This window comes from Sebastes fasciatus, chromosome 5 (assembly GCF_043250625.1).
Source record: "Sebastes fasciatus isolate fSebFas1 chromosome 5, fSebFas1.pri, whole genome shotgun sequence".
Lineage (NCBI taxonomy): Eukaryota > Metazoa > Chordata > Actinopteri > Perciformes > Sebastidae > Sebastes > Sebastes fasciatus.
In genome coordinates, this window is record NC_133799.1 from 29,645,078 (window position 1) to 29,668,932 (window position 23,855).

General features: G+C 41.9%; 1 protein-coding gene across 7 annotated transcripts in view; it reads left to right on the forward strand.

Annotated features, from left to right (window-relative positions):
• pik3r3b (phosphoinositide-3-kinase, regulatory subunit 3b (gamma)) overlaps nucleotides 1–23,855 on the forward strand; it is a 252,924-nt gene that overhangs the window by 209,558 nt on the left and 19,511 nt on the right. The window contains exon 1 of one of the 7 annotated variants that reach the window (XM_074636389.1): nucleotides 17,782–18,301. The exons of 5 other annotated variants lie outside the window; for them this stretch is intronic. In XM_074636389.1, coding sequence (XP_074492490.1) covers nucleotides 18,187–18,301 — 115 coding nt within the window. In that variant the 5' untranslated portion in view covers nucleotides 17,782–18,186. Of the gene's footprint in view, nucleotides 1–17,781; nucleotides 18,302–22,745; nucleotides 22,911–23,855 lie in introns of those variants that run through there. One more of the 7 variants, XM_074636390.1, reaches the window with a different exon arrangement.

A 23,855-nucleotide genomic window follows, 5' to 3' on the forward strand; every position in this document is an offset into this window, starting at 1 on the left:
GTCGGAAGATCCTGGTACTTTATCTCATTATCTGGGTACTCTATCCCTGGGCAGTCGAGCCATTTTGGCATCATGCGCCGCTGAGCAACTCTCATAGGAATGAACACAACGCTGTATCCAGTTCTCTTTATAGATCCATGCTTTAAATCAACTAAAATACATGAGCAGGACTGTCCCACAATACACTGCTACTTACTGCTGGACAAAAAGTACAGTATGAAGTCTCAGAAAACAAAATAAAAAGTATAAAATCTGTACAAAAAGTGCAATGTTTATATATATATATATATATATATATATATATATATATATATATTGTATATAATAATCAAAGTTTAAACTGTAGGTATGTGGAATAAATGATTTTTTTTGCCTCACATCACTTCCCTCAGTGTATTCCGAGTATCAGCTCAGTTGATGCCTACACTCAGAGGTGTCTGCTCTTGATCTCAAACACCCACACCTCAGTAGCTCCAGCTTCAGACCTGTTGGCAGCGTTACCGCATACCTTCATCCAACGCAAGACCATCGTGTTTACCCCACATGCTCCTCTCCTTTCTACCGGCAGCAAATCCTCCATTTCCGCCCCGGGGGTGTTGGAATCCCTCTCATGTCAGGCGGCGTCGGTCCGCTTGGCTCGCTCTGACGTGTTTCATTTAGTTTAGTGTAAGCTGTACAGTAACTCTCTCTGTGTGTGTGTGTGTGTGTGTGTGTGTGGTTGCTATGGTCCTGCGTGCTGGGCGACCCTCCACCTTTGTTCCCACAGCAGGCGGTGTGTAAGTGTGACAAACACAGGCTCTGTCCTCCCTTTTGGCTCTCAGGGTGAATCTGTTTGTACACCTGCCACAGATTTCCCTCACCACCCCTACACACACACACACACACACACACACACACACACACACACACACACACACACACAAACATCCTGTAAATGCTGCTGCTGCTCTCACTGTCCATTCAAATGACCTGCTGTTTTGCTTTTACACCCCCAACTTGCAAACGCTCTTTTCTGTGTCGATTTTCTAGGAAGCTCCAGCCTGAGCAATGACACAGCTTTAACTGAGCTGTGCTGCTCCTCCTCCTCCTAAACTGGGTTAGATGAGGCTTTCTCTGTTCCTCCTGGGTCACCAAGCTAGTAGGCTATGATAAGGGAGATGTACTGGACAGTAGGCTACATCTACAATAATACTGTTGTAGTAAATCGAAATACAGGAACAGTTGTAATTTGTACCAGCCGTCACAGTAATGCTGGTGTTGTTTTCACCTTGTGAGTCTGTGTGTGAGTTGCCTGGTGTTTATAGTTCTGTCCGTCCGTCCGTCCGTCTGTTTGTAGACATATTTTGTCACAATAGCGTCCCAACCGTGTAATATGCAGTCACAAAACTGTACAGGAGTGTAGCTGAGATCAAAATGAAGGCAGAGTTTGAAGGCGTGTAGTTGGTCTTGATTTAATAGCCAAGACTTGAGACTTGTAAAGCAGTGAATTTGTCCCATCTCTATGAGCCCAGACACCCTGTAAAGAAGGAGTCAGAAAGAGAACGAGTCAGAGGAGAGGTCTGGGTGGAGCAGGGGAAGATGGGAGGTCGTCCTCCTGACTGGTGTACTGTATTAGAAATCAGATAAGGAATGTTTGTTCTCTAATCTCATTCAGGGCCGCTCTGCCTCAGTGCTGCTGTCTCACTGAGAGTTTAATCATTGTTCGCTAGCTGTTGATAAAACAAGGCCTCAAAGAATTCAATGGGAAGTAGACACACAAACACACACAACCACACAGTTCTTCTAAAGCATAAATGGTGTGCATTTTTTAGCTTTTTATAGGCTTTTATCAGGCTTTTATTCCTGTAGCATTAAAACACCATTCTAGTGTTTTTGCACTTTCTTTTTGTTTTTGCATACCATAGTATTTTGGATTTTTTTAATGTGGTTTTCCTTCCTTCCATGCAGCCGTTGGTTTCAATTTACTTCTGTGCACTATAAAATCTACTTTAATAGATGTAAATCTTGCTGAAATGGGAATCCATTACAGCCTGCTCTTATTTCAGTCAAATTTACATTTCTGTTGCTCGGTAATCCGATGCAAACTTTTCAGATTAATCCGCACTTAAAATTGCATTACCATGCAAAATAACATAACTGATGCAACAGCAAAAGGAGACTGTTGGCTCGTGTTTTGTGGCCTGTCAGACAGACAACTTATTAGTAGGGCTTTCAATCGATTAAAATATTTAATCGCATGATTATCCGTCATTTTTTTTTAATAGCACATTTTTTATCTGTTCAAAGTGTACCTTAAAGGGAGATTTCTCAAGTATTTAATACTCTTATCTACATAGGAGTGGGCAAAGATTCTTGCTTTATGCAAATATATGAATACATTTATTATTGAAAATCAATGAACAACACAAAACAAAGACAAATATTGTCCAGAAACCCTCACAGGTACTGCATTTAGCATAAAAATATGCTCAAATCATAACATGGCAAACTGCAGCCCAACTGGCAACAACAGCTGTCAGTGTGTCAGTGTGCTGACTTGACTATGACTTGCGCCAAACTGCATGTGATTATCATAAAGTGGGCATGTCTGTAAAGGGGAGACTCGTGGGTACCCATAGAACCCATTTTCATTCACATATCTTGAGGTCAGAGGTCAAGGGACCCCTTTGAAAATGGCTATGGCAGTTTTTCCTCGCCAAAATTTAGCGCAAGTTTGCAGCGTTATTTAGCCTCATGACATGACATGGTTCGCACCAATAGATTCCTTAGGTTTTATAGTCTCATATGATACCAGCATCTTCACTCTAGCTTTAAAGCTGAGCCCCTCTACAATCTAAAAATCACAATTTGCGTTAATGCCTTAAATAAATTAGCGGGCTTAAAGCAAATTTGCGTTAACGAGATATTATTGCGTTAACTTTGACAACCCTACTTATTAGTGATGTCACCGTTATTAGAATTATGACCAAAACTATGAAAATAAGATCCAAGTTGTAATAAACTGGAATAATCCTTTAAGATGGAGAGAGGAAAGAGTTAAATGTTTTCCCAAAGCAGGTCTGCCTGACTCTGCTGGACCGGTTGACGGCCTCGCAGCCTGCCTACTTGGCTCTCTGCCCATCTGACTGCCTGTCTGTCTGACTGTCTGTCTGTCTGAGCGGCTGGCTGACTGTGCTACTGCATGAATAATGCTGAGCCATGGTGCCCTGCTGCCTTGACAACCAGTGGACGGGTGGAGAGGGAGCAGGAGAGGGAGGGGAGGGGGGGAGGGGTCTGTGTGGGTAGAGAGCAAATATAGAAAAGAGAAAAGGAGGGGGCCAGGAAGGATGGTGCTGGGGGGGGAATCGGATCAAGTGAAAACATTGAAACAATGGAAATGTAGGGCAGAGAAAAAGAGTAAAGGGAATACTTTATTTAGGGCACAGAAATGGAGAGGAGATACATCAGGAGGCATCAGAAAAACAAGAGCAAGAGAAACCGAAACGAGAGAGAGAGAGGAAAAAAGGAGGAAGAGATGCAGCTCAGCAGTTTTGGATGCAGCCTGCAGCAGCAACCTGTTTCACAGTGTCACCAGAGTGTTGCATCATGGGATCAGGACCAGAGGGACGCTCACATTGCAGGATGACATCACCCCTTACCGAGTCAGCGCTTGTCTGCTTGACTAGAAAAGGAGAAAGATGTCTTTGCTTTGCTCTGTCTGTCTGTCTGTCTGTCTGACTGCTCATCTTAAAGCAAGCGAGACAGAGCCAGATCAACAGATGAACAGACCGACGTAAACGGAGAGAGGAAAAAGAAAGACGCAAGCGCTCGTGGAGAGAGTGAGTCAGCAGCATGATATTGCAATCTGAAAAAGAGAGGAGGAGGAGGAGGAGGAGGAGGAGGGGTGTAGAGATTTGGGTTTGGTTCAGTGTATTAGTGTTTGTCATCTATCTGCTGCCCTCCCCTCTCTGCCTGCTCTAAAGCTGTATCCCTGTTTGGCTCTCTGACTGCCCGCTGCACCCGAAAGCAAAGAGAGAGGGAAAGAGAGCAGGTTGAGAGGCAAGCCATCATCCCTATTTTTGACTGCAACAGCAAAAACCCATTTCACTGCAAGAGTAAAAATCATGTTTTTAGTCCTTTTAACGCCAAACATGCACACAAGAGGGTGACATGCATGAGAGTGACATTTTCTGCCTCTCTCGCTCTGTTTATTTTCTCCCTGTCCAGTTAAATTTGGCATTTGGCATTTTCAATCTTCACCCATGTTACTACATGTAATTATTTCCCATGTGGCTATTCCAGAGCTTCCCTGGGTACGTGCAGAATACGTGCAAATAATCACACATCACGGCCCTGTGCTCAAAATGACTTTTGTCATTTACATTTCTGCCTTCGCTCGTCCCAATCCTGTAATTATGTCCCCCCCTTGACTATTCCAGAGCCTCTGTTCAAAGTCCCTGGATAGGTATGAATATAATTTTTTCAATTTAAGTTAAGGAAATAATCACACATCATGGCGCTGCTCTTCAATGGCATTTTTTATTTCCAATCTTGCCTTTTTCCGATCCCGTTACTTTTACTTCCTATTTGTTAGGTTTAGGCAACAAAACTACTTGGTTAAGGTTAGAAAATATCATGGTTTGTGTTAATAACGTAGCAGCGTAACGTAACAACGTACGAAATGACCGTAACATAATAACATAACGTAAGAACTGTAACATAATACCTGTAACAACCGTAACATAATAACCATAATATAACAACATAACATAACAACCGGAACAACTTAACCACCGTAAATAAATAACAACCACCCTGACTTTCTTAAGTAACGTGACATCACAAGCGTACGTTTACTTTTGGTTTCACACGGGACACAAACAGTGGTCTCCTGGGTGAAAGTCCTGTGTTTGTTTGACCCATCCGCCACCCCCTCCCTACCACACTTAGTGGACTTTCTTGCTTGTTATATTCATAATTATACCACGTAACTTTCAATAAAAGTCACTCGATATGCTACGTCACTTGCTCTGCATGTATCTCGTTGTAGAAGAAGAAGAAAGGCCCTTTATTGATACCCGGGGGGAAATTAAATTTTTACACTAATTTTACACAGGCCCGAAATACACACACGCACAAACAGGATCTATATACATGCATTAATGGAGAGATGTCAGAGCGAGGGGGCTGACCCTGACAGGCAGTCGGGGGTTTGGGCAACTCGGCAGTGCCCAAGAAGCAAACTGGCATGTCTCCAGCTACCAGTTCACACTCAGTACTTGGTCCATGCGGGGACTTGAACCGGCGACCCTCCGGTTCCAAGCCAAGTCCCTATGGACCGAGCTACTGCCGCCCCCAAGTTACTATGTAACTTGCTCTAACCGAATGCAAAAATGCAAACTGGGCATTGTCTCCTTTCCCTCGTGACTATTCCGAAGTTTCTGTCCAAAGACCCATGGGTATAAACATTATAAGTAGGATTTTTTTCAAAATAAGTTAAGCAACTAATCACGTGAAACAAAATTGCTTTTGTCATTACCAATCTCGCTTTTACCCGATCCTGTTACTTATACTCCTGATCCTATAGTTATTTTCCACGTGACTATTCCAGAGGTTCTATGCAAAAGCCTTGGGTGGATGCAGTGTAAGTAGGATTTAAGTTAAGAAATGAAGTCAATCATACATCATGGCTCCATGCTAAAAGTTTTTTTTGCCATTTACAATAGTGCCTTCACCCAATCCTGCTACTTTCACTCCCAATCCTATAACCTTTCACGTGTCAACATGTCACTGTTTTCCCATCCAAATCTCAATAACTTGATGTTCTACCACTCTCATATCATGGAAATGTTGTAGGCCTGAAGGGTCCTGTGGGGTTCCTGATCTGAAGTCAGCCTTTATTGGAGAAAATGGTACTCTCAAAAGCATTATATTTGTGTATAGTAACACTTAAATCAGCTGCTTTACAGTAGACTGCGAGAGCAGACTGCGTAGACACAAACACAAGCTTCTCAGCAGGGCGTTTTCAATAATTAATATAAATCCTTTTAGTTACTGTGAGACTTTACTTCTGCCTGTCTGCCTGCAGTGTGAGACAGCCCGAGTTTGCACAGGTGGACAGGATCAGTCAATGCCAGGAGAGGAACTGAATCCACCCTGAATAGTAATGAGTCCACTGGTTCGTTGGGCAGAGGATGGATCAGGAGGGTTAAGGAACAGGGGAGCTCCTCATTGAATTAGCTGAGCTGGAAAGTTTGAGACAGCGAAGTTAATCAGCGTGCTTGAGTTGGAGCGCACATGACTCGCGGCCCAGCACACAGCTCGCTCAGACCAAAGCAGCCGATGCAAATCCAATGTGCAGGATCCACCCGAGGTAGCCATGCATCAAAAGGCCTGATCAAACCAGCCTCTGTGATGTGAACTACAGCGTAGAGTCTATAGTCCATGATGTATAAGCTCGGTCGTACCCCCGGAGATGTTCATTCACTCAGAAGGAACATACTCAGCAGGGGTCTCCTGAACTTCTTTGTTTTGGATGTGTAACTTAGCAGTGAATCTGTTTTTTTTCTCACCTGGGAACTGCATAAATGTTTCCGAAATCAGTTTTTTCACAAGAACAAGTTAATAGTTAACTGTCATACTTGTGATGAGGTCTAAAGAGGACAAGGATACAAGTATTTGATTAGTGTTGTTTTCTTGTGATCACAAGGTTACTTGGTCATTGTCAACATAATCTTATAATAATCTTATTATTTTTCTCCATCATGAGCTTTTCTGATCGTTTTACGATGCCAACATCACAAGACAAATTCCCACAAAGTCAGATGATCAAGAAAGGATCACAACAGACAAGAATTATTTTTCTAATGTTAGTATGACTTACATGGCTACATGATGGCTTCGGGTGGAGCCAGATGTTGTAAACATTTGGGGCTCTAGGAGGTCCGGGGGCATCCTCCCACGGGGAGATTTTTTTCCCATTTACAGCAGCTATATGCACTACTTTTCAAGCTATTTTATGATAGGATTAGGGATGCACCGGTATTGATACTGGATCAGGTATTGGGCCGATACTGACTCAAATAGCTGTATCTGATATCGGTGACAATGGGGCCGATCTATTCAATTCAACTCTATGTTTATATAATGTATATATTATATACTGGAATTTCAATTCCTGATTAAGTTTTGACCAATTTGTTGCTGCATTAAAAAGGTTTACACTTGAATTGTAATTCCTGTTAATTTTGAAGATTTTTTACCAAGTTGCTGGTGTACGATTTATTACTTTAATTATAAATATCAATTTAGTCAACTTATATCTATGTATTTATTTGTCATATTTTGTTTTACAAAGTTAGAAAACCAATATAGAAGTCAGGCCTGATGTTGCCTTACACAAACATGATCCAAGTCACTTTCACACAGGGAGGCATACAGCTTATTAATTAAACACTACTGGTATCGGATCGATACCTAAAGTCCAGGTATCGGTATCGGTATCGATATCGGTATCGATATCGGGACTGAAAAAGTCGGAACGGTGCATCCCTCAATAGGATGCCTAAAAAATCTATACATCATTTCGGAAAAACATGTAGTTGCCGAGGAAGAAAATCATCCTTAGAACCCTACATCCTATTTTGTATCTAATTGTTCTAGTGTACCACAACACAACAAATGTTGAGGATGACTAATTTTCACTCCTGCTACCTAAAGCAAATTATGTTATTATTTTTAAGTTACATAACATGGGTAGGCTAGGAATTTGGCGCTAACAGCGTTACTGATCTTGAAACCTATTTTTGTTATACTATGCTGGAGTCGAGTTCACAGAATGAATGTTTACATTGGGATCCATGCCATAATAATCTGGGCTGCTCTAATTGCAAATCAAAGATCCCCAGCAATGCCAAGTAAATGTGGTCCTCAATACTCTGAATTGAATGTTAGGCCACCAGAAGAACATTTACTCAATTATAGTAGATTTCTTTAGGGAATAGCGTATTAGTAGTAGTAGTAGCAGTAACATAGAACAACCCCCCACGACAATGTTAGGCTGACATAGATGGCATTATTTCTCTAGTAATAGAACTCCATTGATTTGCTGGTCCAGCCAGAGAGACTGAAGGGAAATTACTCAAAGTTGAAGGTATTTTAAAAACCTATAAAGGTTCAGGGCTTTTGAGAAAACATTCGGGGCTGAAGCCCCAGAAGCCACCCCCCTGCTCCGCCCCTGCTATAGACAACAAGAAAACATAAGCCTCTATTACCCTGCTGCAAGTCCAAAAGGCCCAACTTGTATCTTTAAATTCTGGATTTAAGACTATTTGTATTCTCCAGTTCTCCAGAATATTTGTATCCTTCCCCTGTCAGCAGTACTGGGTGTTTGTGTCATCCACAGTGTTTCAGTGGCCATATGTGCAGCGACAGAAAATATGGCCTCTCTGCATGGCTCGCTGCAGTGGCTCGATCCCACTGACACCATGATTGCATGCTCCCCACACACACACATACAATTCTATACCTGTGAGGACCCTCGTTGACATAAGACCAGTGGGCAACCTCCAGGTCTGAGAAGTGAAGCCAATGAGGAAGTGTTTTAAACTTGCATTATATCTAATAGCCAGAAGACTCCTCTGGTTGCAAAAAGAAGTCTGATTGTATAGAAGTCTATGAGAAAATGAGCCTACATGATGACATTATGGTCTCAATCACTAGTTTCAAGTCTTCTTCAATACAGCATGATGTTCATTTAGTAAATCATAGTCCCATTTAGAGTCAAATAGACCATAAAGCGGGGTATGCTTTAGGGCGTAGCTACCTTGTGATTGACAGGTTGCTACCACGGCATTGTCCGGTCTGGGTGTTGTCCGTATTTTCGTCTTAGAACTTTAACCCTTTCACATTGCAAGTCTCTAGTGTAGCGTTTATTATTGAAACCTAGCAGTCCTCATGGGTGCTCACATCGGATCAAATATAAATATTCTAGATATATTGTGCATCATTTTCTACACCTTTCCCCAAAATTGAGGCAAATATGTTTGGTATATTTGGGATCTTGACCAAATACAGACTGTCAGCAGAACATGAGTCTGTAAAGATGAGGGTTTGTATGGCTTGCAGTGTGAATGTTGCCATATTAACAGCAACAGAATATCTAATGTTGAGAACAAAAAGGTGACTGCTCAGCCACATTGTGCGTTTTAACGTTAATTGCAGCAGTGATGCAGGCGGATGACACACGTCACGCGTCCCTGCACCCTCCCAAAAAACGCTTATTCATAATATATACAAAAGTGCCGCGCCATATTACGTAACCGTTCTCTGTATGTGTGTGTGCTCTCCCAGACCCCACTCCTCCGATGTCTATGTTTAGCAGCCTATTCATGTCTACAGTTAAATTGTACTTTCCACTCTAGTTATTACAGCGGCAGACGAAATATGAAAAGCGCTGAGGGCCATGGATAATAAGCACAGAAATAGAGCAGGCAGCGAGCAAACCGCAGCCTCATCATCCCCGTACAGTCAAACATCCCCCCACACACACTCATATATTTATGTTATGCTATTTCCATCAACATTTCCCGACCTAAACTTCAGGACAAATGGAACTCCGCTATCTCCCTTCTTCTCTTCCTGGCATCCTCTTTATGTCTCTCCTGCATCGTTTGCTTCGGTCTAGCCTAGCATTGCAGCCGGGCAGATGAGGATCTCTCCTCCCCCTCCTCCCGTCCACTTTTCTCTCAGTCTACTGCTTCTGTGTCTCCTGTGACAGCAAGTACTCAATTTGTAGGCTTTTCCTTTAAAAGAAAAAAAAGAAGGTTTAACCACATGCTCAGCGGCTGATAGATTGTACAGTAGTGACTCCCTGACACCGGGGGACGTGTCAGGGAGATATACAACACTATTGTGTCTCTTTCTGAATCACTGCTTTATTACAGCACACACACACAACGTCTCACAGACAGATCCCTACTCAGGGGACCAATTAAACCCATAAAACACAAGACTGAAAACTGCACATATGCCCATTTGTTGACACCAGCAGTGGAAGAAAAACTCAATTTCTTTAAGTCAAATAGAAATTCACAAGTAAAAATATTACTGATAGTCCTTTATTTCACTTTATTTCAATGCCACTTCAGTCAAAGTGCACAAAGGCTGTTCTCTTCACGCAAAGACCAGCAGAAGATAATAAATATGGCTCCAAGTATTTTGCTTTATGCAACACTACAGTGATGTTGCACTTGCCAAAAGTTGTGAGACTTTCAAGAAAGACATTAATTAAAGAAGCAGCAGATATGCTGACTTTTAGTCCTTAGCACAGTATGTGTCAAGCTCCCAAAACTATGGATCCAACAATTTTTATAATGCAGCTCAGCGTCTCTGCATTCTTGCTGTTCTCATACACCATTCATAGCTATACCTACAAAAGGTAATGCACTGTAATTCGTATACATCATACAAAGTCATTTAGTATTTAATCAACGTAATCGGGAACCAGGAAGTATAAAGAGGGACAAACACCTCGTAGGGAGGAGGTCAGGGTGGATGGGTGGGTCAAAAACAACGGCCTTTTGCCCAGGAGACTGGGGTTCATTTCTCATGTGAAACCAGAAGTCGACGTTGATTTATTTGGCACATCATTTCCGTACTTATGTTACGCCATTTCCGTAGCTATTTTAACCCAAACCACGATATTTTCCTAAACCTAACCAAGAAGTTTTGTTGCCAAAACCTACCAAAGTTGTTTCTTGTGAAGACAATGTCAATGTAGTTCACTGACTGTTTCACACAAAACTAAATGATACTACGATAAACCTACAACAAACTGCCACTTTCTTGCCTTGCAAAATTATGTTTTAAATTAACAAACATCATATGTGTGATTCATGGCATAATTCAAACGGGATCAAACATTTTTTTGTCTTTCGTCGTTGACAACCGTCCATATTTTTTTCCGAAATCAGGTCCCATGGGGGACACCGGAAGGGGAGGGACTTTGCCTCTCTATATTTGTCAAATGTTTGATTGCAACTTTTTTAAATTTTTCTGATACAGTGTGTTGAGCTATCGTCACACTTTTACGCCGAATTCACAGCAGGCAGCAGCGGAGTGCGTGCAATAATAAAAAAAATGTTTTGTCTGGGAAGCGTGTTCATGTGTTTCAGGAGGGAAAAAATTCTTTGCAACATAGGTCAACATGTCACAGGATGTGTTAACTGATTGGCTGCAGGTCCTCTCTGGCCGCACTTCGCCGCTAAGTTAAACTTTTCACAACTTTTGTTTGGCCGCACTTCGTTGCAGAATCAAACGGCCGCAGCTCGCTGACCTCGGAAGTGGCTGCCGCCGCTTTTCATAGACATTGCATAATAATAATAGCTGAAAATTTCATTTCAAAACCATGGACATGAATCTGCTTCTAAAACAACCTTCACTCTTTTGATTTCTTTTTTTTTTTTCTTCCACACCAAACTAGGAAAACCATTTCCGTATAGAGCTGGCTTTGTGCAATAGAGCATCACCATGGTGTAAGAGCACTATTGTCTAAATATCATTGTATAATGTTGCATTACAAGATTTCCCTCCATGCAGATAAGCTGGTGGTTCGCAGGTGCTGGAGGGTCACGACGGCTCCATTCAGCCGTGTCAGCGTGTGTCGCCCTCCTCGTGGCATCTGGCTTTCTATCTCATCTCACAAAGTACAATAGCTGCCAAAAAAAAAGAGCGTTTGAGTTAAATGATTGTATTCTATGGTTGGGGAAAATGACACCATGTTCTGATGTGGGTTTTGGAAGCAGTTGCTTGGAGGCGCAGGTGGCGTGTGACCTTAGATGTGCTTCACACATGCACAGATAGAGAATGCACAATTTAAAACAGGCACAAACACATGGAAAATCACAGATTACATCCAGTTTACTGAACTGCTTGTTCTACTGAGGCATGATAGACAAAACCCTGACAGACAAACAGGTGGGTCCATGAGTTCAAATTTAGGCTACAAGGCCAGACGTTGTTCAGCCTCAACTTTATGTTACATTTTAGCATACATTTTTCTCGACAAATCAAAGTTGAAGAGGTTGAACGTTATGTTAGTTTGGGTTTGACATGCCTTCATGATTAAGAAATCATGTGTGCATGGATTTTGCTTCCCTGCTGCATTTAACTCACAGGTGGCACATGATATGAGCTTCCAGACGCCGCCTTTGTCTGTGCTTAAAGCCCCTTAAAAGAGACAATGCTAGCGCCTCACTGGACGTTTTGGTCTCTATGGCGACGGAAATGGCAAACTCAACACCTGATTCCCGGGAGCTCACCTGGGCTTCTCTCTCTCTCATGCACATATGCGGTTTCTTTTCTTGAATTCTCTGTGCCACACACAGGTAGAAGTATTTAGAAGTAAAAGCAATGTAAATATATGCAGAAACCTACATTCAATGTTTAAAGTACAGAAGTATTATCAGTAAAATGTATCCAAAGTAGAAGTACTGCTTCTGAACAATGGTGCCTTCCTGAGTACTAAATTATTGATGTGTGAACCTTTAACCAATTATCTGTAATGTTATTTCTGGTCCAGCTGGTGCCACGTCTGACTACTTTACTATTCTACTGAGTAGTTTAAAGGTACAGTTCAACATTTTGTGAAATATGCTTATTTGCTTTGCTTTTGAGAGTGAGATGAAAAGATGGATATCAGAGGGTCAATTATGCTCATTTTCAGGAGCATACTTGTATTTTGGGTTTCTAAAAGAACATGTTTACATGCTTTATTGTTCAAGAAAACGCTTTACTTTTCTCATACCGGCCGTGCTGCAGCAACTCTTTCCACCCTCTGTCTGAAATGCTCTGTTTGACCTCCCACTGCTGTGATTGGTCAACCGAACCAAACTGTTCGGACTTCACTCCAGCTCCGCTTTAACTAGCTTTGTTTGAGGGCGTGTCAAACTAGCCATTAGGCAGGTATAGAGCGCTCCATGGATGATGTATTTCTGTAAGCCAACCAGGAAGTTAGCATCACCCTGGTTTCCTTCACAAATGAACACCACTTTTATGATTTTTGAAGTGTAAATGCAATCGCCAGAAGTAAAAAGCTAACGTTAGGCTTTAAACTAACTACACCACGGTCGCATGAGTGCGAGTATACACAAGGAGACGGCGTGATGACGTTTAGTAGTCTTATTTAGCCACTTGTTAGCAACTACCTTTCAGACACATAAAGACTTTAAAATTCACAAGTAGGGTATCTATTGATGTATTTTATGTCGTGGAAACAAATATTAAAATCTCTTAAACTTGTGTTAACCACAGACCTTATTTCCGTAATCTAATTAAAAATCCATTCAAAAAACCCCATTGATTTCCAAGACGAGGGAACCGGAAGTGCTAAAATGCGAACTCAATTCTGGGTTTTAGGACTCATTCCTGTATAGCACTCTATTACACAAATGTGTTATTTGGTGACATCACCACGTTGCGGGAGAAAAGGCGGGACTTCAAGCGAGGCGTTTCAGGCATATGTGACTTTGCAGACCTTTTACATGCACAAAAACACTATATAACCCACTGAAGGAAAGGGAAAAAGCACAAAACCTAAGGGGTCCAGAAGTAAGTACAGCGCTGGAGTCACGATGTGGTTAGCCTAGCTTAGCATAAAGACTGGAAGCACGGGGAGACACTCTGTAACTCTGGTCCATCACTGCATACCATTGCTGCTCCCCACCTTACGTGGCATTTATGCTATTTTAATGAGTGAACTTGTTGTACCATCTGGCACACCTTCCTTTATATACTGTAGTCTTTTTGGCAGAGTGGAAGCTCATACTAGTGACAGCAGTACGGAAATGAATGCTAGAGCAGCTTCCAAGACATCAGCATTTATTCCAATATTTGTTTTTCTGCCAGACATTATTGCACTTTAGCTTCACCACTTTGCCAACATCTCCACCTCAGCCAAGCTTTAAAAAGTTTTGACATTTTTGGCGTTTTCTGTTTATTTCTGGCATTCTGTTTATTTTTATGCGCATATTCAAAATGCACCTAAAACACATAATTGGAAACATGCATAATTTGAATTTGAAGTCTTATTTGGAGTCGTGGGAGGGGTTGATTCATATGTGACTATGCTTCATATGTGATTATGCATACACTATGCAAATAGGCCACTTGATGCCACTCGGCTCTATTGTTGGGAAGGTTAAATGGGGAGCAGTGTGCTGATGGCCGGGGACAGCGCAGATTAATACTGCTGTTCCCATCGTCCTCTTCCCTCAGTCTGCCCCTCCTTCTTCCTCTCTCTTTCTCTTTTGTATGACGAGGGGCAGAGTCAGTTCCTGTGTCATTGTTAGGGATCCATCTGCCCGGCCGCACACACACACACACACATACACACACAGAGCGGCGGCAGCAATTAAACCTGTTTGACACACTTGACAGAGAGGAGCTTTGGGCTGTGTGTCCGGCACGAGCCATCTGTGAAACAACCACCCACCCACCCACATACACAGACACACACATGCACACACAATCACGATGTGTGTGTGTGTGTGTGTGTTTGCTGCATTAAATAGATTTCATTCAATGACATTCCCGCAGCCCCCCTCTATTTTTTTTCTATCATATTTGGGCAAGAGGACCCTCCGCCCTCCTCTTCTCTTGTGATGGACAGAAGAGACGGACACGTTTAGGGAGGGGATGGATGGATGGATGGAGGTGTGGGTGGGTGGATGAAGAGGGAGGACAGAGTGGATGGATGGCAGATTGGGGAGCAGACCTTTCATTTATTGTTGCTCCCTGAAGTAGGACACCAAGCAGACAGATAGATAGACAGAGCAGCTGTAATCACTGGTGGCAGCAGCCCCCATCTGAAGATATTGTATTGATATTAGGCTGTTAACAGGAGATTACCATGTAGGATGACTGGGGGTCTGGGCCAGTCTGGGTCTCCACTGTGTGCTTTGGGGGCAGCTGATAATGATGATGCCATTGTTCTTTTTTTTTTTTTAATCTTAAATGCTCTACTTTCTGCTCTTGGCTCAGGAATAGAAGCAGAGAGAGGGAGTAATAGGCTCATAGGTTTATTTTTTAATTATTACCAGTTTTCACCAAAAAATGCCCCGATTTTTTTAGAAAGAGTTTAATCAGCTTAAACAGACTGTCATCCCAATTTTGTTTGCGTGCACAGAACACCCCAGAATATGCTTATGCAGGTGGAAAATAAAATTTTTAACTCAAAAACAGACATGTGGAAAACCAACCCAACCTGACATGCAAAAATGCATTTAAAAAACAGAGACACATTTGTAAAGGTCAGAGGACAATTAGACCGGATCAAAAATACAGTCAGGGTCAAAAAACACTGGACATTCGCCCAGGAGACCGGTGTTCATACCCCACGTGAAACCAGAAGTCAACGTTGATTTATTTGTCACGTAACTTCTACATGTATACTTAAATTACGCCCCCTTCCGGAGTTACTTTAACCCTAACCACAATCTTTTCCTAAACCTAATTAAGTCGTTTTGTTGCCTAAACCTAACCAAGTCGATCTTTTCCTAAACCTAGTTAAGTCGTTTTATTTTGAAAAGACTGGAGTGGACATTGACACGTGCGTCACATGTTCCTGGACATTTGTAGGAAAATGCACAAAAAATGAAGAATAACTTTTTGTAAAAAATCATACGAACCGTTGTATGAGGATACGTTGACTAGCTAGTCGCTAACTGTCTGCTGCTGAGCAGGTCTAAAAATAAGGAGCCATACATACAGTATGAAACGGACCTGAACCCACAATCCTGTAAATCCATAATATCCATTTTAGCAGGTGTGTGTTTTGATGCGTATGTGTGCTTTAATCCCTGTGTTATAGCCTTCCTAAATACATGTTTGCACCTCTCTAGCATCACTAAGCTTATGTTTAAGCTTCCATATCATTTACTGTAACTGTACTTACCTCTGTAGGCAGCTTGGATCACATTGTAAATGGCACCTTTCCCTCCACTGGAGTTAAACAAGCCCACTGAATAAACAAACTATAGCTCCAAACACATCACTGCAGCGGAAAAGGACATTATGATCAAAGAGGGTACATTTCCCACTGTTTTGGGGAGAGGGGTCTTGTACATTTTTAATTATCATATGACAATTTGTTAAATGTGCCATAGTATAAGATCGAGCAAAGGTTCAGTGACACTACAGCCGGGTAGATAGCTGTTGACGTGGGTGAGTAAACTCAAGGTATACCGTATATCACAGTCTGTAGGACCCAATCTATAATCTCAGACATATTGTAGTCTCTGTCTCATTGCATGCTTTTTTTTTCTTTTTTTCTTTACATTGCTACTGACCATTTTCCAAGCCACATTGTAGTGATTTGTTTTTTTTTTAATGTGTTTTCCCTACCTTTCAGTCAGACATTGTTTGAATTCATTTTACTATGGTATGAAAATCAACGAGAAACTTGCTTGATTTGTGTATTCCACCATTGTTGTCACTTTGCATGCTAATGCAGCTGAAAGAGTAGGTTCATTTGTGAAGTACCCACTGCATTACCATCCAATGATGACTTTCAAATACATGAGGTTAACTTTAGCTTTCATTTTCTTATTGTCAGCAGCTGGGCACTGTAATTTTTAAAAGTTACTCAAACAGAAGGAAATGGTTCATTTGTTGGGGACTATTTGCAGCAGCTGATAAATTCACATTTGGCGCTCTGGTGAGTATTTGGGGCAGCAGGACGGTGTATGTAGGATTGAGTCAAAATAAACTACAGTGTGTGTATGTTCATGGTAATGAAGGAACATGTCGCACAGTGTGACTCATTGATGTGTTTTTAAATCTTTGGACAATAATCTCCATGCTCATATTGCACAGAGGATTAAGATACATCAGGATTTGGATACAAACACAATACTTGTTGGTAGGATCAATTTATGGTTCATTTGGTTGTACGGTAGAAAACGTTAAGCATATGTGATTTGAAAAAAATGGGCTAAAACGTGCAAAAACACTGCGATGGTCTTTTAATGCAGATAATAATGCACTATACTCATTTTTAACAGTCTCTTCTGCACTATATTCACTTTGTTTAATAGTCATGTATCACAGCTGTTACCCTGCACTATATTCAGTTTTAACAGTTTTCTTCATCTTGTATTTTTATATCTGGTATATTTTTTGTACTTTGCACTACTAACTTTTTTACTGCCTTTTTACTAACATGTTTTGCACTATGGAACTGTGATTCTGGAAACTTGAATTTCCCTCGGGATTCATAAAGTTACTATCTATCTATCTATCTAAGAATGTTTGGCTGCTCTTTATTCATGTAGCCTGTTATGTCATAATCCAAAGTGGCTGCTGCAGCAGTAGCAGCCAGTAGCCTAGTTTTGTAGTGACATACAGCCTGTCAGTAGGAAGGTAAGGATCTGACTGGAAAACCACAGAATTTGTAAGTTGCTCTTCAGAGGCTGAAGTAATTTCCCCATTGGCTTTCAAATTCAGCTTCTGCGCCTGCGCAGAGAGGCTCGGCCAGCGGTGGGTCTGGGAGAAAAAAGGAGCTTAACCAAAGGGGGGTTCGTAGTATTAAAATAATACAGGCATAACTAATGAGCAGAATAATTTCCTCGTTAGGCTAGACAGGAGTCGTGTTTATTACAGTTTATTACTATCCATAACGGCACGGATGTATTTTGTGTTTAGTTTTGGTGTTTTTTCACAGTTAGGGAAGTTAAATCCCCCCCCTGTAAACCGCGGCGTATTGGTTTGTCCCAGCCGTTGTCAGCCTGTGCCAGCCTCCTCTTGTCAGTTGCTCTTCTGAACATGAAGCTAGCAGGCCGGCGGCACCAGCGGAGGAGACGGAGAGAAATGTAGAGCTGGCTTCTACTTTTCCCCCCGTTTACAGGACGCTTTTATATATATATACATATATATACACACATAAGAGGGCCTTCATGAAGAGCCCCAGGTCATTAACTGTATTAGTATGTCGGAAGGAGCCGTCGCAGCGCGGTGCTCGCTGTACAACAGTCCGTCTATGTATTCAGGTCTGAAGCAGGAATTCAGATAGAAGACTTCACACTAGATAGATTAGCTAGTTTATCTAATCCAGTTTTTTATTAAATACGTCGGTTTGTTTTCGCATTTTATACGCTTTTTTTCCTCCTTTTTTGTGGAGAAAGATTGTCAGGTTAAGCCAACACGGAAGCAATGTATAACACAGTTTGGACAGCGGAGACAGCCGGTGAGGAGGGAGACTGGAGGGACGTGATGATGCCCTACTCCACAGAGCTCATCTTCTATCTGGAGATGGACCAGCCGCCAGGTAAGAAGCAGGAGGAGGAGGCCTGGACTGTGACAGCCGGAGAGGAGCTGGTGTTGGACATGGAAGTTAGGCTGGTTAGGGGCTAGCTGGAGAAGGAGAGGAGGTGTTTGGTTTGGTGTCTGTGCAAATCGGTGGAAAGTTTTAAAGCGTACATCCTGCTGCTGCTGCTCAGACCCCCCGGCGGTCCTTTACCAGACTGTAGAGGTCCTTAACCCACATTTGGGTCGTCTTTTCTCCAGGGATTTCACGTGTGTCTGCTCATTTGTGCTATTTTTTTTTATCTATTAGTTATTTGCAGTGCATAATTATTGCCACAGTTTCGACTATTAGCCTTGCACAATTCTTATTGTGTTGTAGCAGGTAACTTGAGCTTGACATTTATTTTTTTTTTGCGACATTTTGTCTTTAAATTCGACTTTAACAACAGTTTACGGCACCAGTGACAACGCTTTATAAACACATGTTACTGTGTGTTTCTTGTTGTCCGGTGGTGCACCCGTTTTCAGCAGAAATGCTCCTTTTGTAGGCTTATTGCTGTGACACAGTAGCTGCACAGCTCTCCAAACCTGCTCTCTCACACAGACTCCTTTCTGGAGACAATAGTCCCATGTAACGTCAGTCTGTCTGTACATATAGAGGCAGCCGAAATGCTCCCTTTGGCCATCTAGCATATAATGTGATGTGATGTGTGAATTACAAAGATGGCAGACATTGCAGCCCAAAAAATCATTTTGGACCAAAAATGCAAAAAAAAAAAAAAAAAACACCAACGCAGTTCATTGTTGCAGGTTTCAATGAGAAAAAATCGGCAACTATTTACCTGCACATTATTATTACTTCACAATAAAATAGTCTAAATGATTCAGTTCCATCCGGATCATCCCGAAATTAGCTCTGCCCGGTGCCGACAACGGAGAAGGGGGGATGGGACACAGAGAACAGAGAGAGAGAGAGAGAGAGAGGGGGAACCGGAATAATGAACAAAACCAGGGGATAAAAACGTCCCGAGCATTTCATAACCATCACACCGTTCACTGACACGCATTTACACGTCTTTGTGCCCCTTTCTAGCAAACTGTCACCCAGAATTGAACATGTTTCATTCATTCCTCCATTCATTCATTCATTCCTCGGCAATTGTGCCAGTGTCATTTGACTCCCACCCCCCCTCCTCTCTCCCTCTTCTCTCCCCTCTCGGTGCACTGAATGGATCATGGCGCAGATGTGGGACGTTGTGTTGTTTCCAGGAGGCGCTGTTGAATGCACTTTGCCCGGTAGCTCTGTCCCCTCTTTATCCCCCCTCTTCCATTTATCTATTGAGATGTACTGTATATTCTGCAGCCACCATAAAGTGCAGCATTATGCCTTATCTTTGGCATGTTGCAGAGATAATGCAAAAATAGAAAATCCCCCTTAGGTTAAGATGCTTTATCAAAGAAAGCATTTGAACCATTAGATTGCAGTGATGGAAATTCAGGATGTGTTGTCACCTTATGTGAAGTTTGTGTCAGCAAGTAGGAGAAAATGTGCTGCATGCACAGCTACAGTACATTTTTCGAGTCTTGCATCCTGAAGGCTTGATTTCTTTCATTTGAGGTATATATTGGAAGTCCAAGTGAAGTGGACTGGTGCAATATCCACTTTCCTCTTTCTCTGCTCATTTAAAGTTAACACCTCCTTTTTCCCCCCCTCCTGGCTGAACAAGAGAGGAATTGATTCTCTTTCTTTCTCTCTGTCCGGCGTTCTCTCTCTCCATTTGACAGTCATTGTGTTGGAGCTACAGTAGAGTGAATGGACAGCGCTCCTCAACTCAATGCGTCGGGGATGTGAATGCAACACACTGGCTCTTTGCTGGTGATTCACATACTTAACTGCCGCTGGATCTTGACTTATTTAGCACCCGGAGCCGTCCATTCATTCACGCATATATGGGGGTCATTGTCATGGTTGAGAAAGAGTAATGATTACTCAAATTTTATCCCAGCTTAGCAAGTATTTGTGCTCATTCCATGCTTTGAATAATGCAGTCAGCAAATACAGATGTATACAAAAAAAAGGTGCATTTTGGAAAATCAGGATTGATTCAGGCTTTTTAACAGTGCATATGGACTTTTTCTGTAGCTCATACCTGCAATGTGTTGTAGGCTATTGTAGTCTTTTTTTTTGTGTGGGTGTGTGTCACCTCTTTTGCCTGAATGAGCTCATCCTCTCATCCTTTTTGTTTCACTCCTATATAACCAACTCTCAGCTCGTCTGTGTTAAACGTATGCAGATCGCGTCTTTGTCTTAACATAACTGACATGTAATCTAAAGAGCTACGGAGACGGGAGAATGAGGCAAAGGGAGGGTGACGGAGAGGCTGAAAGAGGAGGAAAAGTGGGAGAATGGACAGAGAAGGAAGGAGGGAGTGAAGAGATGTAGGGAGAATGGAAGACGAGCGTCCCGCAGATGTTCATTAGAATATTTATTGCTCTGGAATTGAAACGTGAAAGCCTCAGTGACAGTTATAGAGTGTGTGTCTCTGTGTGTAAAGCATAGTGTGTGTGTGTGTGTGTGTGTGTGTGTGTTGCCTTTGTGTGCGGGATGATTAGCACAGGTGGAGTGCCACCGTTCCCCCCGGGGGAGGGCAAAGCCTACGTTTCTACTGGCAACTTTGTGTGTGTGTGTACACGTGCATATGTGGATGTGGGGTGCACGATGAGTCTCGTCTTTCAATGGAAAATCACTGGGACATTATTGTTAAAGGACCATACCAGAGATTTTTTGCATTTCTTGGCTCATTTACAGCAAATTCTATGTACTGCTGCACATTACTCGCCAGTTGTCATTTCTTTCCAGGTAGTTTCTATTCACATCCACCCAGCATGAAATGACTCCTCATCACCGTTTACATCATGTCTGTATTTGATTTTGTGAAATTGTGATAATGTAGGGCAGCTTTTGCAAATCTGCATTATTATTATGCAACAGTAATGTAGCTTTGTCAACAACAAAAGCAGTAGAGCTTTCCTTTTCTTAAGTGCTTAATCAACTAATTGCTTGTTGCGCTCCATTGTCAATTGTGGTCAATGATGTGATCATATTATGTTGGTTGACAAAATTCTGTTTGATTTGATCAGATTTTTGGAGCAAAATTAAATGATTTTGTCACTTCATTGAACATCAATTTAAATATATGTAAATGTAATTTGCCATATTGTGATATATATTGGATAAAATATTATTGTTATATCATGATCTGTCAACCAGCCCTGCATTGGTCTATGAGGACCAGATTATGATAGATTTTTCTACTCGAGGGCACTCACCTGCAGAGGGAGATTACACTGGGGAATTTTTATTTTTATTTTATCATGTACAAGTGGTCAAAGAAATCCTTTTGACAGATATATTAACTAATTTAAGCACATTTCAAGTGCCAACTTTGGTTTTTAAAGTGCATACTAGCAGAAATGGCTACCTGGGGGAAAAAAATCTAAAACACTTTGTTTTGGAAATGGTAAATTACTTTCGTTCTTTCTTAAATGAGCTAAAATATGCAAAACCAGCAGTATAGACCTGCTGCTGCTAATATAAACGACATGCACGGGGGAGATGTCAAGCCTCTTTACATACAGAACGTAATCATCATCTATAGGATTGGATTGACATGTGGCCCGTAATGTTTACTGTCCATATGTCGCTGAGTGATAAGAGCCTTTCATCAGCATCATAATCTGAAAATAAACCAAACATATTCTAAACCAAATATAATTTTGTCCAAAAGTATCACAGAATCTGCATCAAAATTCATTCTTGAACTTGGAAATAGAAAAAAAAATCCAAAATCAAGGTCCACCTACTAGCTTCTTCCTGAGCTTTCAATCCCACCACACAGTCTTCATCCACGGATGGAGTTTGCTCAGTTGTCATAGATATGGATATGTTGACATGGTGATTCAATTTATAGCTTTCACTTTTTTTTTTATTGAGCCAAAAAAAAACAGGTTTTTGTGTAAAATATTGCGGTTTTTGTCTTAAGATTGTTATTTGCAGACATAACTATTTGTTAGATTACAGTGTATATATAGTGTTTAAAGTATAGACTGAAGTGACTGAAATAAACTATGAAATGAGTCTCTTAAACACGCATTCAGCTGCCAGTCGCACTGTGTTCAATAGGAGACGACCTGTTGATTTAGCGCTCGATGCTGCACTGCTGTGTGTACGAGTGTGTGTGGTGTGTCCCAGAAGGAATTGATATACCACCGGATAACTCCACCCCCCTCCTTTCTTTCTTTCTTTCTTTCTCTAGCGAGGCACGCCCCCCCTGCCGCCTCCTGATTGGCCGAGGGGGCGGGCCTCCGTGCTGGGGGATTAGTTAGCGGTCGTCTGTCTTTTAGGATCAGCCTCGCTCTGCTCTTTTCTTCAGTCTGACTGAGCAGAGAGCAGGAGGAGGAGGTGGCGGCGGAGGAGGATGTAGAGGAGGAGGAGAGAGAGCAACAGAGAGAGAGAGGGAGAGTGAGTGAGAGAGAGAGAGAGAGAGAAGGAGGGAGGAGGGAAACGGGAAACAGCTGAGAGACGAGTGACAGCATGCAACTAACGGAGAGTAGTACGATGGTTGAGGACGGTAAGAGACGGATTTCGTCTTTTAGTGCATTTCTTCTTCTTCTTATTAGTCTCTTTTGTTACTGCCTTTGTTCGTCTTTGCATCCTTTCTCAGACTTCACTTATCCTGTACCATAATGTGTACATTTATTTACATTTTGTACTAGTTCATCACTTTCTTTTTCATATTTTTCTCCTCTTTCATGTTGTTACAGCACCCTCGTCTTTGATTCTTCTTGCAGCACATGACCTAAAGCTTTCAGAGTGTGTGTGCGTGCGTGTGTGTGTGTGTGTGTTTGTCTTCATTCTTTCTCTGTTGCTTAGTTTGCTTTTCTACTCTACAAATGTGGGAATTAGTGTTGCAACGATCAGTCGATCCACAGAAAGTTACTTATCAAGCAAAAACGACAAACACTCTCTGATTCCAGCCTCTAAAATGTGAGGAGTTGCAGTTTTTCTCAGTTTTATATATTATTTGTAATAGTTTTATATTTTAGACTGTTGGTCAGACAAAAGTAGAGATGATTTTCTGACATTCTATAGACAAAATGTATGTTTTATTTTGCAGCAAACTATTCTGATTGAAAAACGAAAAGAGTCTTGCACTGCATCTCCATGTGTGAGAGAGGTGTGTGTTCTTTCGCAGCCGTGACGCTGAAACACACCCACATACTGTAAATGCTCACACACACACACACACACACACACACACACACACCACCTGCAGCTCCTTACTTTTTCCAGATGTAAAGTTGTGGAAATGGAACAGATTGAGAAGCAGATTTCTTTTGGAACACTTGATTCATGCCACATGCCTTTTTGCTTTTGCAGCATGTGCAGTAATTTCTCTGGCGTGTGTAAACTCTTGTTGCAGCAAAGATCTTTGTTAACATGTGGTCACTGCTGTGCCACTGATCAGCTGGTGTGCGCACGCTCGCCGTTTTGCCAAAGGATGACCGAGGCTCGC